The 16,805-nt window shown below is 45.5% G+C and overlaps 1 protein-coding gene and 1 non-coding gene across 2 annotated transcripts in view; one reads left to right on the top strand and one right to left on the bottom strand.

Annotated features, from left to right (window-relative positions):
- Nucleotides 1-6,548, top strand: part of Cnga3 (cyclic nucleotide gated channel subunit alpha 3) — a 32,944-nt gene extending 26,396 nt beyond the window's left edge. The window contains exons 5-6 of the mRNA XM_051152554.1: nucleotides 1,523-1,629; nucleotides 5,147-6,548. Of these exons, the coding sequence (XP_051008511.1) occupies nucleotides 1,523-1,629; nucleotides 5,147-6,546 (1,507 nt within the window). The 3' untranslated portion in view covers nucleotides 6,547-6,548. The remainder of the gene's footprint in view (nucleotides 1-1,522; nucleotides 1,630-5,146) is intronic.
- LOC127196006 (U6 spliceosomal RNA) lies at nucleotides 128-234 on the bottom strand. The gene has a single exon (XR_007831413.1). It is a non-coding gene; the product is annotated as a U6 spliceosomal RNA (small nuclear RNA).
- Nucleotides 6,549-16,805: the final 10,257 nt, after the last annotated feature.

The following is a 16,805-nucleotide window of genomic DNA, read 5'->3' as shown; positions in this document are numbered from 1 at the left end:
TTAAACTCACACACACACACACACACACACACACACACACACACACACACAAATAAAATGGCCCACAAAATATTCTCCTTTCCTTCCGAAGGTTTTGCAAGGCATTGTTATCATTAACCAGTCTTTCAAAAATATGGAAAGCTTCATGAATTTGCGTGTCATCCTTGCACAGGGGCCATGCTAATCTTCTCTGTATCGTTCCAATTTTAGTATATGTGCTGCCAAAGCGAGCTCAAAAATGTACACTCTTTCTTAATAGGGAAGCTAGGGACTTTATGAGGTTGCTGAGCAAAGACAACACCCCAATTAGCACTAGTCTCACACAAGGTGGATTTCAAGGTGACTAATTTTTTATACTTATTTTTGCCCTCAGCTTCCTGATATGATTTAATAGAAATTATTAATGAGTAGATGAGCACCTTTAGGACTTAAAGTAGAAATGGCTGGGTGTTTTTTTATATAGAACTTTAGATTTGTGATTCTTTTACGATTTTTATAGTACGATTTTTAAGATAATTGATTCTTCATAACTGCAAATTGTAGCCTGCTAATAAAGAAAAGCTGGCTGAGAAATTACCTTGCTTGCTTATTGTTAATATATAACAAGTTGCTTGGTTACAAATGTATGTGGGGTCTTGGGAATAACCTCCTTTTCATATTTGTTTCTCACCCCGTAATACGTGAGACATTTGATCATGTAAAGAACATGTTTTTCTTATGTTTACTCTCATTGTAATCCTTCACTTAAAGAAAATAGAATGTAATAGCGATGTGATTTTTGTACTGCTTGGAAGATCCTGCTGGGATATATAATCTGTAGGAAAACTAATACAGTTGCTGGAATCTTTTTTCCAGCCACAGATATGTGTGTATGGGTGTACGTATGTGTATAAGCTTGTTGGAGCTCACTCTTCGGAGTTTGTTCCATCCACCGTGTGTGTGTGTGTGTTTTCTCTCCTTCTTTCCCTTTCTTTTTTACATGTTTGCCACCATCAGTGAAAGGCCCCCACACACTAGGAGTGATCATCCCTAGCCCCCCGCTTGCCACCATCAGTGGCTCAGTTGGTCTGAGCCTCTTCCGGGCCCCTCAGTCAGTCTCGGCTTCTTCTAAAATGTTCAACTGATCTCGGCTTCTTCCAGGCTGACTGACTTGTCTGAGAATTTTCCTTGCAGCTTGGCTTGTCGGAGGGTGACTCTCAGCGGTCTTTACTGTTTATATACTCTTTGGGGAGGGAGGGTGCTAATGAGAGCGGTCAGTCTCAGGGACTTCCTGAAGCTACTTCCTGTCTTAGTGAGCACCCATGCGGTAGTTTCCTTCCCAACATGTGTTGCTTCACCTCTCTATGAGAATCCTATCTTCGGAAAGTTCCTTCCAAAGAAGAATGTTGTCACCTCAGAGGAAATTGCCACGTAACATGTGTCACCCCGCAGGGAGAACTGAGGCTGGTTCCAAGCAGCCTGTTCACAGCACGGGGCAGGGACACTAGGCCATCCTGTCACATCTCACCCTTGGCTTCTTTAGGGCCTGTTTCGATGAGCTTCAGTCAGAGCAGCTGATGCTGTGGCTGGTCCTGGACTACTCCTCAGATGTCCTTTATGCTGTGGACATGCTGGTTCGAGCCCGGACAGGTGAGTGTCCCCAAGCCCCAGGACTTAGCCCCTCAGTAGGGGCTCATAGCGTACTGAGGAAGACTCATGGTAGTAGATGGCTGCCACCTACCTTTGACCAAGAGGTACCTGGGAGATCTGGAGACCCATCAAACACAGAGTGGGTACTGGTATGTTGACCTGGTATGTCAGGTCAACAAGACCTGACAGGGGTTAAGACACCTGGGCTCTGGGATCTACTGTCTCTGAACCTTATTTTTGTCACCTGTGACATAAGGCTAAGCTATCATATCAAAGAAAACTTTTACTTCTGACTGTGTGAGGTGACACTCAGTTCATTGTCTGAGTTCCTCTCCACAGAAACGTGGAAGGACCATGTAACTCTCAGAAGGGTTTTGCAATTTATTTTTTTGTCTGTTTGTTTTAAAGATTTATTTATTTATTATTTGTATAATATTCTGTTACCCAGAGGAGAGTGCCAGATCTCATTATGAACCACCATGTGGTTGCTGGGGATTGAATTCAGGACCTTTGGAAGAACAGCCAGTGCTCTTAACCCATGAACCATCTCTCCAGCCCTAAATATTTTATTTTTAACTAAGCGATATGTATGTGTGTCTATAAATGGGTTTGTGCACATGAGTGTAGTGCCCATACAGGCCAGAAGAGGGCATCAGACCCCCCACATGGAACTAGAGTTACAGGCATTTGTGAGACACAGGTGCTAGGAACTGAATATGAAACCTTTGAAAGTGCATTGGGCACTCTTAACTGCTGAGTCCCCTCAAAGAAGTTTTAACGTGTGAAGAACTGAAATTCAAAAGTGGGCCTGGGAAAATAACGAGTTCTTTCAAACAGCCTCTGGGTGGGGTTGAGACCAACCTATATGTGAGAATTGGGGCTGCCCAATTCCAGGGATCTTTTTCTAAAGTGCACAAACATGTCCCCTAAACTTGTAGAGGCCCTTCATATTGCTTCTAAGATTTTGGAACTCTCACCCACACCACCGTGCTCAATAGGAACACACCAAATTGTACCAGAAAGTCACAACTTCCAAATCCTCTCAGCCCATCTTGCTTTCTTAGTAGAACCAGTACATGAGACAGGAAGCAAGGCTGCCTCCACCTTACTGACTCAGAAACCAAGGCCCTAAGTGCATATTCACACTGGTGCCCAGCGTCTTAGCCTGAAAGATCTCAAGCACACAGCTAGAGGCTGGCCTCCACTGCAGTCATATTGGCATATACAGGCATATTGGCAGAGGTCTGTGAGTAGCCACGGAGACCTTGCCCTTTGTCTCAGGCAAGCTTGAGTAGAATAAAATGCCCTCACTCACCTCACTCAGACATCAATTATACCCCTTCTCAGACTTGGGTACCTCCTTGGAGATGCCCAATTCAGCAGGAAGCTGGGGAAGAGAGGGGGCAAGAAAGCAGGTGGCCATGATCACAGCCCACAGGGAAACAGTCTTCAGATCTGGGAGAAGCATAAGAGAATGAGGAGTCCAAAAGCAAGGATGCAACGCAAGGCACCCTGTAAACACACGCACAAGCACCTGTGCCGTCTGTACATCTATACCTGGGAGCCAATCACAACTGAATAGAAAATACCTGAAAAATAATTCTGTGCTGAACAGTTTTTGTCCTTACACAGCACAACATGACTTTGTAGCATTTATGCTATATTTATTGGGTACTCTAAGAAATCTAGAGAGAGGGCTGGAGATTGGCTCAGCAGTTAAGAGCACTGACTGCTCTTCCAGAGGTCCTGAGTTCAATTCCCAGCAACCACATAGTGGCTCACAACCATCTGATGCATACTGTATACATAATAAATAAATCTTAAACAAAAAAGAACTATCCTTAAAAAAATTAAAACAGAGTGAAGATCTTATAAGACACAGGTCCTTTAAAAAAAAAAATCTAGAGAGAGTGTAAAATAATCAAGAGGATATGCTATGCATAGATTATGTGCAAAGAAGGACTTCATTCTATGGAAGATACTTAAGCATCTAAGGGTCTTGGAAAGAGGCTAAGAGATCCTGGAGCGAGTCACCCTGTGGATCCTGAAGGGCAGCCATTTGACAAGAGTGACCTGAGGAATAGGAGAGGCGGAGCTTGTACGGGTTGTATATGACAACAACTTACTTTGCATTTTTAGGAAAGGTCTTGGGCTAGCAGCAGTTGACACCTTGAATTTGTAAAAGTGCCAATGGCTTACGCTCTGGGGGACAAGCCCAGCACTGTTCCACTGACCACCACTACTGGCAATACCAGCTTGGTAGGCTTTATCTGAACCTCTGAAGTTTGATGCTTAATACTTTCAAGCGTACGTGAAAGGCAGAATGGCACTGGGAAGGCTCATGCTTCCTCACCCACCTCAATGGGCATCTCACATGTTTGTCTTTTAACACTCAGCTTTCATTCTTTGTTAATATTCAGTCTATTATCAAAGTTACCCAATTGATCTGTAGGCTCAATTTTCTTAACAAATATATTTTATTATGCACTTATTAACCGAGAGTACCTCACTTATAACCCAACTAACCTAAACAATAGGAAAAGAAGATTAAAGAATACAATAATGCCAGGTATGGTGGCACACGCCTTTAATCCCAGCACTCAAGAGGCAGAGGAAGGTGGATCGCTGTGAGTTCAAGGCCAGCCTGGTCTACAGAGTGAGTCCAGGACAGTCAAGGCTACACAGAGAAACCCTGTCTCAAAAAAAAAAACCAATAATGAAACCATAAGGATATCAGTTCCAAGGAACGTTTCTCCTGGCATAATCAGCAGGATTTATTCTGCTGGAACCTGGAGAAACCAGAACCTGGAGCCTCAGCTGGAGCCCGGAGCCCCGAAGCCTTCCCTCAAGCGGTTCTCTCTAGGAGCATCTTGAAGTGAAGCAACAAACAGCCAAAACTATCCCAAGTCTCCAAAGGCCCCGCCTCTTGTTTTTGGCTCACATTTATATCTCCTCTCAAATTTGTTCAAGGATGTTTTTCAGCTGGTTAACAACCAATTTCCCCCACATGGTGGTTCGACTTCAAACATCACCCTCTTGTTTTTGGCTCACATTTATATCTCCTCTCAAATTTGTTCAAGGATGTTTTTCAGCTGGTTAACAACCAATCTCCCCCACATGGTGGTTCGACTTCTAAGGGGATAAACATCACCTGCTCTCTCACAGGTCTTTTTCTCAACCTCCACTTGTGCTAAACAAAAAACATGTTTATCTCTCCTTCATTGATCTATAATTTTTAAACCTGAATGGAGAACTGAGGATGTAGCTCGCTTATAGAACCCTTGCTTATGCAAAGCCCTGGCTTCAATTCCCAGTGGAGAAAAAAAAATTAAACAGAAGAGATTGAGACATTATAGAAAAAAATACCAGAGAGTTTCAGCATTAATGTGTTATGTCTAGTATTGTTTGCATCATATATACATTGCTGTCTATTGTATAACCATGATAGGAAATAGCTTTCTGTAGCCAGTTTAAGCCTCTTTGGTGCCCAAGTAACCGTCCCCTTCTCCCTCCCTAGGTTTCCTTGAGCAAGGCTTGATGGTTAGGGATACCAAGAGGCTATGGAAACATTACAGAGAGACCTTGCACTTCAAGCTCGACATCCTGTCTCTCATTCCCACAGACCTGGCTTATGTAAAGATGGGCATAAACTACCCGGAACTGAGGTTGAACCGTCTACTGAAGTTCTCTCGGCTCTTTGAATTCTTTGACCGCACAGAGACGAGGACCAACTACCCCAACGTGTTCAGGATAGGGAACTTGGTCCTCTACATCCTCATTATCATCCACTGGAATGCCTGCATCTACTTTGCCATTTCCAAGTTCATTGGTTTTGGGACAGACTCCTGGGTCTATCCGAACATCTCCAAGCCAGAGTATGGGCGCCTCTCCAGGAAGTACATCTACAGTCTCTACTGGTCCACCTTAACGCTGACCACCATTGGTGAAACCCCTCCCCCTGTGAAAGATGAGGAGTACCTCTTTGTGGTTGTAGACTTCCTGGTGGGCGTTCTGATCTTTGCCACGATAGTGGGCAATGTGGGCTCCATGATTTCCAACATGAATGCTTCGAGAGCAGAGTTTCAGGCTAAGATCGACTCCATCAAGCAGTACATGAAGTTCCGCAAGGTAACCAAGGACTTGGAGACCCGCGTTATCCGGTGGTTTGACTACCTGTGGGCTAACAGGAAAACGGTGGATGAAAAGGAAGTGCTCAAAAACCTCCCCGACAAGCTGAAGGCTGAGATTGCCATCAACGTGCACCTGGACACGCTGAAGAAAGTCCGAATCTTCCAGGACTGTGAGGCCGGGCTGCTGGTGGAACTGGTGCTGAAGCTTCGTCCTGCTGTGTTCAGCCCTGGGGACTACATATGTAAGAAGGGCGACATTGGCAGGGAGATGTACATCATCAAGGAGGGCAAGCTGGCTGTGGTGGCCGACGACGGCGTCACACAGTTCGTGGTCCTCAGCGACGGCAGTTACTTTGGGGAGATCAGCATCTTAAACATTAAGGGGAGCAAGTCGGGGAACCGCAGGACGGCCAACATCAGGAGCATTGGCTACTCAGACCTGTTCTGCCTGTCCAAGGACGACCTGATGGAGGCCCTCACCGAGTACCCGGATGCTAAGAAGGCCCTGGAGGAGAAAGGTCGGCAGATTCTGATGAAGGACAACTTAATCGATGAGGACCTGGCCAAGGCCAGGGCAGACACCAGGGACGTCGAGGAGAAAGTGGAGTACCTGGAGTCGTCCTTGGACACCCTGCAGACAAGGTTTGCACGACTCCTGGCTGAGTACAACGCCTCGCAGATGAAACTGAAACAGCGGCTCACGCACCTGGAGACCCAGATGAGCGCGAGCGGTCGTGGATTCGCACCTAACGGGGAGACTTCCGGGGATGCCTCAAAGGCAGAGTGAAAAGGCAGGTGGCTGTCTGCCCCCTGCTTCCCAGGGCCAGCTGCCAGTCAGACACCACCTACCGCCGCGTGGCACAGGGCGTGGCTGCGCTTTTACCTCAGCACTATTGATCCTTTCCAAGTGCCGTGACAGCACCTTGGTTCCCTTGCCTAGGAAGAGAGCTCGTGGCTGTCGGATGGATGGAGTTCTAGATTATTGTGAGCTCTACGTCATACATGGCAAAAGGTGGGGCTTTGGGAAGCATGAAGCGTTCACAACCGAGTGTATGGACGTATTACACAGGATTCTAATGTTTTTAATTGTGTTATGTGGGGTACGTGCAGTTGCCTGTGGAGGCCAAGTAAGGGGGTTGGATTGCCTAGGCTGGTATTACATGCCTGTTGTAAGCTGCCCAGTGTGGGGTCTTGGATCCACTCTTCATTAGGGTTGCTACTGCTTTGATGAAATATCATAACTAAAAGCAAGTTGGGGAGGAAAAGGTTTATTTGGCTTATACCTGGTTTTTTGGACAGACTCCTGGTCCCTCACTGAAGGAAGTCAGTGCAGGAACTCAAATGGGCTAGGAACCTGGAGGCAGGAGCTGATGCTGCCATGCTGGGGTGCCGCGTATTGGCTTGCTCTTCTTAGCTTGCTCAGCCTGCTTTCTTATAGACCTAGGACCACCAGCCCAGGAGAGGTTCCACCCACAATGGGCTGGGCCCTCCTACATCCATCATTAATAAAGAAAATGTCATTCCTGCTTGTCTACAGCTGGATCTTATGAGGGCATTTTCTCAGTTGAGGCTCCCTCCTCTCAGATAACTCTAGATTGTGTCAAGGTGACATGAAAACCAACCAGCACAGATCCATACTTGTAGCTTTTCCCATAGTTATTGAGGTAAGGGTCCTGCTGTGTTACTCAGTCCAGCCTTCAACTCTTGCGTCCAAGTGATGTTCCCACGCCAGCCTCCCAAGTTGCAGAGACCACAGGTATACTCCACTATTTCCAGCCCAGTTAATTTTTTAATGAAATCTGTGAGGTATTTAAGCCTCTTAGCCTAGCTTTCTCATAAATGAATATTTATTTAATCTCTCTCATTCTCACTCCATCACCATCTGTGAAAACACAAAAGGATATGGAGATAGGTTGGTGGTAAAACACTTCCCTCTTGTGTACAATGGCTCTGGGTTCAGTCCCTTGGTCCTCCAAACAGTAGCAGCAGCAACAATAGCAGCGAAGACAGTAAGAACACAGCAGGAAGCTACAGACACAATCTTGAGACTTAAGGTCAGCTTTACACAGGACAGTTTGGGCTATGTTTCTGAGCCTGACCTCTCCCCATGTGCTCTTACTGGGCCCCTGGAAATGCTGGCTTTGTAGTATCACAACATTGTGAACTGGGGATCCCTTCAAGTCAGGGAAGCGAATCTAGACTCCCTACCATCCAGCCACTGTGACAAGTGTCCACTTGATGAGACAGCATGTCTCATGTCTTCCTATTTGCCAGCAGATTCTGACACGGCCTCCCTCCTTATCCTAGGAGTCAGACCTTTGAGGCAAGACTCCTGACCACCAGTGACACAGAAGTTAGGGGGTTTCTAGAAGTTCACAAACACTAAGGCTCGGGCAATGTTTGAAAAGGGCATTGCGTGGTAAGGCTAACCCTGCAGGCTACAGTGGCAGCAAGACCTGGCTGTCACTACCAGAGTAGCCTGCTTCTGCCAGAGCCACACAGCTGTCTGTCACCACCACCTGTTCTAGCTCTAAGCGGAGAGTCATGTTTAAACAGAGACTCTAGGTGGAAAGGTGGGGGGGGGGGTGACCTAAGTTTTAAGAGCAGACAGCTAGGGCTGGAAAGATGATTCAGTGGCAAAGAGCACATGCTGCGTTCCCAGAGGACTTGGGTTTGATTCTCAGCACCCAAACTGTGGCTTACAACCATCTGTTGTAACTCGACTTCTTGGGTGTCCAGTGACCTCTTCTGGCTCCATAGGCACCAGACACGCATGTGGTACACAGACATATATGCAGGCAAGGCACCAATAGACACAAAATACATTTTTTTAAAGCTGAAAATTGAAACGTTGAAGCTGAAACTCAGCCAATGTCCTTGGGACCTGAGCCTTTATCCCGAAGAAGCGTCAAGCCCCCCATGAAACCATACCCTCAGGCCAAACCTCGTAGCTAGCCGAAAGCTTGCACAGTGCAAGAGCTATTTTTCTAAGACTAGTAACAGGTACTCCATTCTCATATGTGCCCTTGGGTTCTGTGACTGTAAAGCATGACATGGGTGTTCCAGCCCTCATGTAAATACATGTTGGAAGGTCTTCCTCCCTTCCCATCTTTCTTCCTTTTTCTTTTCTTTCTTCTCCCTTCATGCTTCTTCTTATCTTCCCTCTTCCTCCTCCTCCTCCTTTCTTTTCTACCAAACAAAATCCTCCAGCTCCTTGCTTTGACAGTGTTGCAGTCTCAGTGGCCAGATGTTATAATTCGATCATAATGTAGTTCATACAAACGATGCTGTGTGTTCCGTTACGCATTTGGGTCTCTTCTTGTGGGTCACATGACCATCTCCTGTGCATCATCTGATGTTCAATGCTTTTAAATGGTTAGGGGAGGTCTAGTAAAGAGCATAGATTCAATTTCATATCAGCAAAACTGCAATCAGCTATGCTATATATTTTGTAACATTGAATATTTATAACAATGAATTTGTTTTAACAGCCTTAGCTATCAATTATGCCTGCACCCGTATTTATACAGGAAAGATGGAGGGCAGGATTTAAATGTGCTAAGGACTTCTGATTCAGCTCTTGTCATAAGGGCAGATTCAGTACCAGGGTGCATTCGTAGAGCAATGGCTTCCCTACAAAGATCAGGAGATGATAAACGAAGGATAGCATTCACTCCACGGGAAGGGACACACACAGCCAGAAGCAGAAGAGACAAACGCCCTGGGCACATAGACACAATGCACAAATATTTACTGTAGCATAGATCCTAAAACAAACAAACAAACAAAAAAACACAACAGAAAAGAAATGAACTAACATAAAGCAAGAAAAGAAAACCATGATGCACTAAGTGTTCCACCAAAGAGAATGTATCAGAGGGAACTGACCATGTCAACAGTCTGAGGCAGCAGGAATGGGTGCTGAGGCTATTCAGGGGCAGTAAGTGCAAAGGGAGCTGTCTACCCCCAGGCTTCCTAAAAGAAGGAAGGTACTCAAGGGGGTTGCCCAGCAATGAGAGCTCATACCGTTGAGGGTGAGTTACTGTTGGCTGTTACTGATAACCCAGAAACTTAGAGATGTCTGTAAACAAAGGGATGCTGGCAATATGTAGGAGGGTAGGGGGTGGCGTTGCTCTGTGTGTTAGGTTCCAGAGTCCAAAAATGAAGCTAGAAGCAGCCACCTTGACCAGATTAAACAGTGGCTGCTGCCTCTGTACCTGTTGGTACTTAGGCTCCAAACCCAGAGACTCATACAGGTGAGCAAAGGAAAGCCCACTCTCCCTTCCCTCTGCCTGCCTTCCAATCTCCCCAGGATGCCTCTTAGAGAAAGTTCTAGAAGAATGAGGACAATGAGAAGAACTTTGAGTTTGACTGACAATATCTTCCACATACTTAAGGTCCCACCTTCCATGCACCTGGAACACATCCAGGAAAGAGTCCCAAATAAATAAATCAGTCGGCATCAAATTGACTAGTCACATAAAACACGTACACAAATGTTTATATTATCTCTATTTATAAATACACACACGGGGGGGTGGGGGGGGGAAGGACCCTGTTTCCACTCAAGAGGTGGAGGCCAGAAAAACGCACAATCCAACACTGTTCAGCAATAGGAATTAACAAGCTGTTATACCGATTCATGCAAAACCATTCTAGAAAAAGAAAAGCATAAAGATGGAAAGGAACTCGCTGCTTGTTGGGAGCTGGGAGAGTGGGTGGTTACAAAGGAGCTAATTCCTACTGTGACATATTTTATGGTCCTGGTGTTGTAGGTGCATGAGTTTATGCCCTTGCCTGAACTCCCACAGCTATACAGCACAGAGAGCCAACTCGAAGCCAGGTCTATAGTCTCAGCACCGGGAGATGGAGGCAGAAAGATCATGTGTTCAAGGCCAGCCTCAGCTACATACAAAATTCAAGAGTAGCCAGAGCTACATGAGACCCTACCTCAAAGGAAAAAAAAAAATAGTAAACTTTAGGGAAAACAATGTTTTCAATATCAACAAGGATGAAGGGATATGCCAGGAAGGAAAGAAGATTCTAACAAATGAGTCTGTCTGTATTACGAACACAGGGCCTAATCTTATTGAGTCTATAGGGTAAAATGAAGGCTAAATATCTTTTAAAACTGTAAGGTAAGGCAAAGGACAGAAGGAAGTGGCATGAACTCACATACTATAGATGTAAATTCTTTTTTTTTTTTTTTTTAGATTTATTTATTTATGTATACATTGCTCTGCCTGCACATACACCTGCACACCAGAAGAGGGCATCAGATCTCATTATAGATGGTTGTAAGCCACCATGTGGTTGCTGAGAATTGAACTCATGAGCTTTGGAAGAGCAGACAGTGCTCTTAACCGCTGAGCCATCTCTCCAGCCACTAGATGTAAATTCTTTAACACGGAGGTATTGGTGAATAATTCTGAAATTACATGAATACTATGTATGGGTAAGTGGATAGATGGAAGGATAGTAAAAATAAAAGACAAGATTACCATGGAGAAGGAAGTTTCAAATAGGTAAGGAGATGCTTTTGTTTTATTTCCGTTGCTGTGATAAAATTGCTCTGGCGAAAAGGCAACTTAAAGAAGAAAAGGTTTATTTCAGCTTACCATTCCTCATTACAGTCAGGGCAGGAGCCTCACATCACATCACATCCACACCCAAGAGCAGAGAGAAATGGATGCATACATGTTTCCTCGCTTGCTTGCTTGCTTGCTTATCCTGGTTTAGCCTCTCTTATACAGTTCCGATTCCCAGCCTAGGGAATGGTGCCACCCACCGTGGGCTAGATCCTCCCACATCAGTCAACCAAGATAATCCCCTACAGACCACAGGCCAACCCAATGTAGACAACCCCGCATTGAGCCTCTCCTCCGAGGTGGTTCTGCAATGTGTCAAGTTGGCAATTAAAGCCAACCATCACAGGGGGCGAGAAAAAGTCCTGTGGTATAAATTTGTTTTTCTAGGCAGACAGACAGACAGACACACACGGAGATCGTGTGTGTATGCACATAGATAGATTCCCTAGCTCTGACTAATATCTTTTGTGAAGAACACAACTTGGTTCCTAAATATCTTTTTCCAATTAAAGGTACCCGGATGATTCTAGGGATAAACCATACACCCGGACCATCTTGTGACGCTAGAAAGTGCTGGAAAAACACAAATGAGTATGTCAAAGGGACCCTGCCCACTGGGAATTTCTTTTGGTGTCATTTTGAAATTCCCAGTGGCCAAAATTAAAACCATCTAGCAAAAATTAGTATGAGATTCTAATCTAAACTACAACATGAAGGTCACTGAGTCTGTGCTCATTCTAAAAATGACTGGAAAATAAACTAATGAGAGGGAAGGCACAGATATGTTTACAAGAGAATTCCAGGAAACATCTGTGAGTTATTTGGTGTTCCTTTTATTTGAAGTAGATCTAGCCACATTTACATATCTTAGAATCAGAACTGGAGTCAGGTTTCTGTGTTTTGATAGAATTAAATGTATCAGTCTTTGATTTGTGCCATTTCGGTGTCATATTGAAGCCCTTTCATTTGAGACATAGATATTTACCCACATATACCTTTGTTACTTTTTACAGTTTCATCTCATATCAAAATATTTGGCCTACATTTTTGTTCTTGCTCTTTTTAGAAAGACTGCTTTTAGGTGAAAGTGGTCAAGAGAGAATAAGACCACAGGGCTCGGGGAACGTTTAGTTACTGTGTGACATCTATACAGGGGAGCAGACAGGTCCCACACCAGGAGCGTGACAGACATTTACATATGGATATGTCCTCACTGCCCAGCATAAATAAGTTGTTAGGACAGATAGCCCAAAGCAGAAGCATTAACCAATAAAAAAATATTAACCTTGTTCTGACTCTTGTAGCATTTTCAACCAGTGGCACTTGATGATTTTTCTCACTTCACATAAGTATTCACTTTGGTTCATGGTTTTAAATGTGTAATTTACAGTGAGCACCCCCAAGTCCCAGGCCTTGCTTTAATCGTTAATGTCACTTCTGAGGTGACATGCACAGTGAGCTTGTCATAATGAAGTTATAATAGGAACCTCCCTGAGTACCTTGAAATACTTAAATTAGGGTCTCAATATTAAAATCTGTGCTTCCATAGTGCCCCCCTCCCCCCAAATATAGTCACTTCTGATGCTGGTGAGGCTGAGAGGCTACTCTGTAAAATGTCAGACAGTCAGAACATGACTGTCCGCTATGGCTAGGAATCCTCAATTTGATAGTCCAGCGTCACACCCTGACTAAGGCACACTGGAATTTCCTTGCACAGCAATGGACAAGGAGAGTGCATGTCCTGAGCTCCAAGGAACCAGACAGCTGGAAGGAATGGGAGTACTCGGACCCTGTTGTGGTTAGAATGAGAAATGACCCCCCATAGTCTTGAGCATTTGAACACTTCGCCCCCCAGTTGATGGCTCTGTTTGGGGGAAGTTTAGGTGTTGCAGACTTGCTGGAGGAAGTATGTCACTAAGGGACAGCTTTGGCATTAGAAGCCCCATGCCACTTCCAGTTTGCTCTCTCTGCCTTGTGCTTGGGGGTCAAGATGTGAGCACTCAGCTTCCTGTGTCTGCCACAGTTCTCTGCGGCGGTGGGCTCTTAAGGCCTCTGGGAGCCTACGCCCAAATAATCCCTTTCTTCTATAGGCTGACTAGGCCCTGGTGTTTTATCACAGCAACAGAAAAGTTACTTACTGTAATGGCATTGACCTGAAGGTGTACCGAGTCCCCTTCTGGATTCCAATGTACGTCTTGGTACTTCTTCCCCCACTGCCTCGTCCCCTGAAATATGATGATGTTTTAGTGTACAGGACACTAGAGAATCCAAGGCTCAGGCTCTCCACTCTGAGCCTGGACCAGGTGCCTGTCCATGGCTCAGGCTCTCCACTCTGAGCGTGGACCAGGTGCCTGTCCAAGGCTCAGGCTCTCCACTCTGAGCCTGGACCAGGTGCCTGTCCAAGGCTCAGGCTCTCCACTCTGAGCCTGGACCAGGTGCCTGTCCAAGGCTCAGGCTCTCCACTCTGAGCCTGGACCAGGTGCCTGTCCAAGACTTTCTGTCATGACTTGTACTCACTGCCACAGGCCAGTGTCCCGAAATAGTGAGCTGAAGGTAGCCTTCCAAATCACCTTCCTCATGTCCCCAGAGGATACCATGAGAGCTACATTAGCCCTAGGAAAAGAAGCCTCATGTCAGTTTACAGGAGAAAAGTGACCATCTTTGATTTTTCACTTGTAATGATTCATTTTCATTGTCAGCTTTATGGGATTAGGATCAACAAAGAAACACACCTCTCAGAGGGTCTGCCTTTTCCAGGAAGCATTAACTGAGGCAAGAAGACCCTCCCTTAGGGAAGATAGTACTTTCTAAGGGGTGGCACAACTATAAAACAGTCTTGGTGGGGGGGTCTTGCTTGCCTGCCTGCCTTCCATTCTTGCTGATATGTGCACCTACCCCTGTTGATGGTGCTGTTCCTGCTGCTGCCACCATCATCCTCTGCAGGCCTCAGAATCTAGCTTCTCTGGGTTTCCAACATGGACTGAAAACCAGCAGCTCTTGAAGGAGCTTCTCGGGCTTCTTGAAGGAGCGCCTGATTAGGACTGCTGAGGCCACCAGCCTCATGGGCTGAGATGCTAAGAGGTTCTCAGACTCTGCAGCATGCAGACAGCCACTGTTGGACTGGCCAGCATGTGTGTGTGTGTGTGTGTGTGTGTGTGTGTGTGTGTTAGTATATTATATATTCTATCAGTTCAGTCCCTCTAGAAAATCTTGCCTAATACACTTTTCCTCCACAAAGGTTGCTAAAATCTCTGTTCCTTGGTGTCCCTAGTTGGCTGCCAGCCGACATTAGTGAACAGTAAGTCACACTCATGAAGACGGTGCTGGCTGCCAGGATGAATAGAGCCCAACACTGGGTGGCAGATGCCACATATGTTTCTTATTCTGCCACCGTGCAGCAAGGGTGCGCCTGACTAGTACAGACCAGGGGACTGCTTTTGGTTTTGTTTTCCCCTTGATGCCAGAGCTCTGCAGCCTCCAGACAGAGCCTGGGGGTGTGGAGAGGCACTTTTGTCGCATCTTCATCTGGCCTAAAAGAGATACCTACCCTCTCAGTTTGACATTACTTCATACTATGGCGGTGCAATAGAGTCGGTCATATGTTTGTGCTTGCTAACCATACCAAGGAATAGTCATCCCTGCAGACATTTTCTATAGAAGAATATTAGGTGCATCAGGAAATCTTTTGATTGTTCACTATATAAAGTCCAGGATGTCCTTAGGAGCAGTATAGACAGTGTCCCCTCCAGTGGGGCAGACTGTTCAGTCTTTGACTAGGAGCCAGTGGAAAAGTTAGCCTGTCCTTAGTGACCATGTTTGTTCAAGAATACCACATAATGGTTTGCTTTAGTTGGACACCACCACCAAACCTTTCAAAGGATTATTCTGCTGTTTTGATTATGAAAATCTTCCAGCAGATGGCAGTAGAGCAGCTGTTCCAATAAGTGATTCTAAGCAGTATGGCAATTTCTCCAAGAGCCACAAAATCTTATCTGGACAGGGTGGCTGTGTATTATTCCTTCCTTCACAGCGATAAAGACAGGGGTTCCTCAAAATATCTATTTTTATTTTATGTATATAACTCTTTTCCCTGCATGAATCTGTGTGCCTGATACCCACAGAGACCAGAAGAGGGTGCTGGATCCCCTGGAATTAGAATTCCAGATCATTCTGAACCACCAAGTGGGTGCTAGGAATTGAACCCAGGTCCTCTGCAGGAGCTACAAATGCTCTCCACCTCTGAGCCACCTCTCCAGCCCCAAGGCAGGGGTTCTTAGTCATTGTCAGTGTTCAACTCCCCCAGATGCTGCAGCAACTCCTCAAAAAATTTCCGAGCTCTTTAGCACGCATTTGACTTTGCCAGTACCAGTTTCTAATGGATAACTCAGTGTCTCAAAATTTGAATTATTTTTAAACTCCTGAAGATTTACAATGTTGCCAAAACAACAACAAAACCAAGCTATGACTTCCATAAACAAAGGGATAATGAGATGCACATGCCTTAAAACTCAAAGAATTTCATTTTTACAAAATCAGAGTTATTTGTTTTCATACCAATTTACATATTTTAGTGACTTTAAGTTCTTAATTGTGACTAGGAATTCAAAATATCCACGTTGGGTAATTTGTTTTCCATCATTTTTGTTATGTTTTGTTTTTTTGTTTTGTTTTTTCGAGACAGGGTCTCTCTGTGTTAGCCTTGGCTGTCCTGGACTCACTTTGTAGACCAGGCTGACCTCGAACTCACAGCGATCCGCCCGCCTCTGCCTCCTGAGTGATAGGATTAAAGGCGTGCGCCACCACCATGCCTGGCTGTTTTCCATTATTTTAAAGAATGGCTTTGTTTGTTCCTTGGAGTTGGGAGAGGGTAGCAAGTTGGTGATCAGCCTGGGGTACTTAGTAAGACCTTGACTCGCTAAAGAAAGGAAAAAAATCAAAGAAAAGGAGCAAAGGTAAGGGAGAGAGAAGGGACACTAGATTAAAAGGTGATGTTTGTCCTGCTGTGGGGGCGGACTGTCAACAGGATGAGCTGCTGAAATGCCCACCTCAGCCGAAGGACAGTGGGCTGTCCAGAGGAAGGGCATTCTGTATTCCTGCATCCACCTTCAATGGACCCAACCAACCTTAGTCCTATGACCAAGGTAGCCCTGACCCAGTGTTTCCCAACATAAAAACAACCTGTTCGGGCTGGGAGGAAATATTAGGGGAAAATTGTATTCACACTTAGTTGGATCTGTAGGAGGAAGGAGCAAAGCTGTTGTTCCCAGAAATTCTGTTAGCAAAGTATCCTGGGTTCGGGCTCTGGGGCTGTTGTGGGCTGGTCGTGTTGCAGAACTATTGCATCCCTGGCACAAGGCAAGGGAGTTCTAGTCAGCCAGGTCCCAAGGCTCCTGTAGTTCTGCTGCCCACCTGGCAGGGGAGAGAGGGAAGGAGAGGGGGAGAGGGTGCCCAAGGCGAC

This window comes from Acomys russatus, chromosome 11 (assembly GCF_903995435.1).
Source record: "Acomys russatus chromosome 11, mAcoRus1.1, whole genome shotgun sequence".
Lineage (NCBI taxonomy): Eukaryota > Metazoa > Chordata > Mammalia > Rodentia > Muridae > Acomys > Acomys russatus.
Note: the sequence above shows the minus strand (reverse complement) of the source record. Positions and strands in the feature narration are given on the sequence as shown.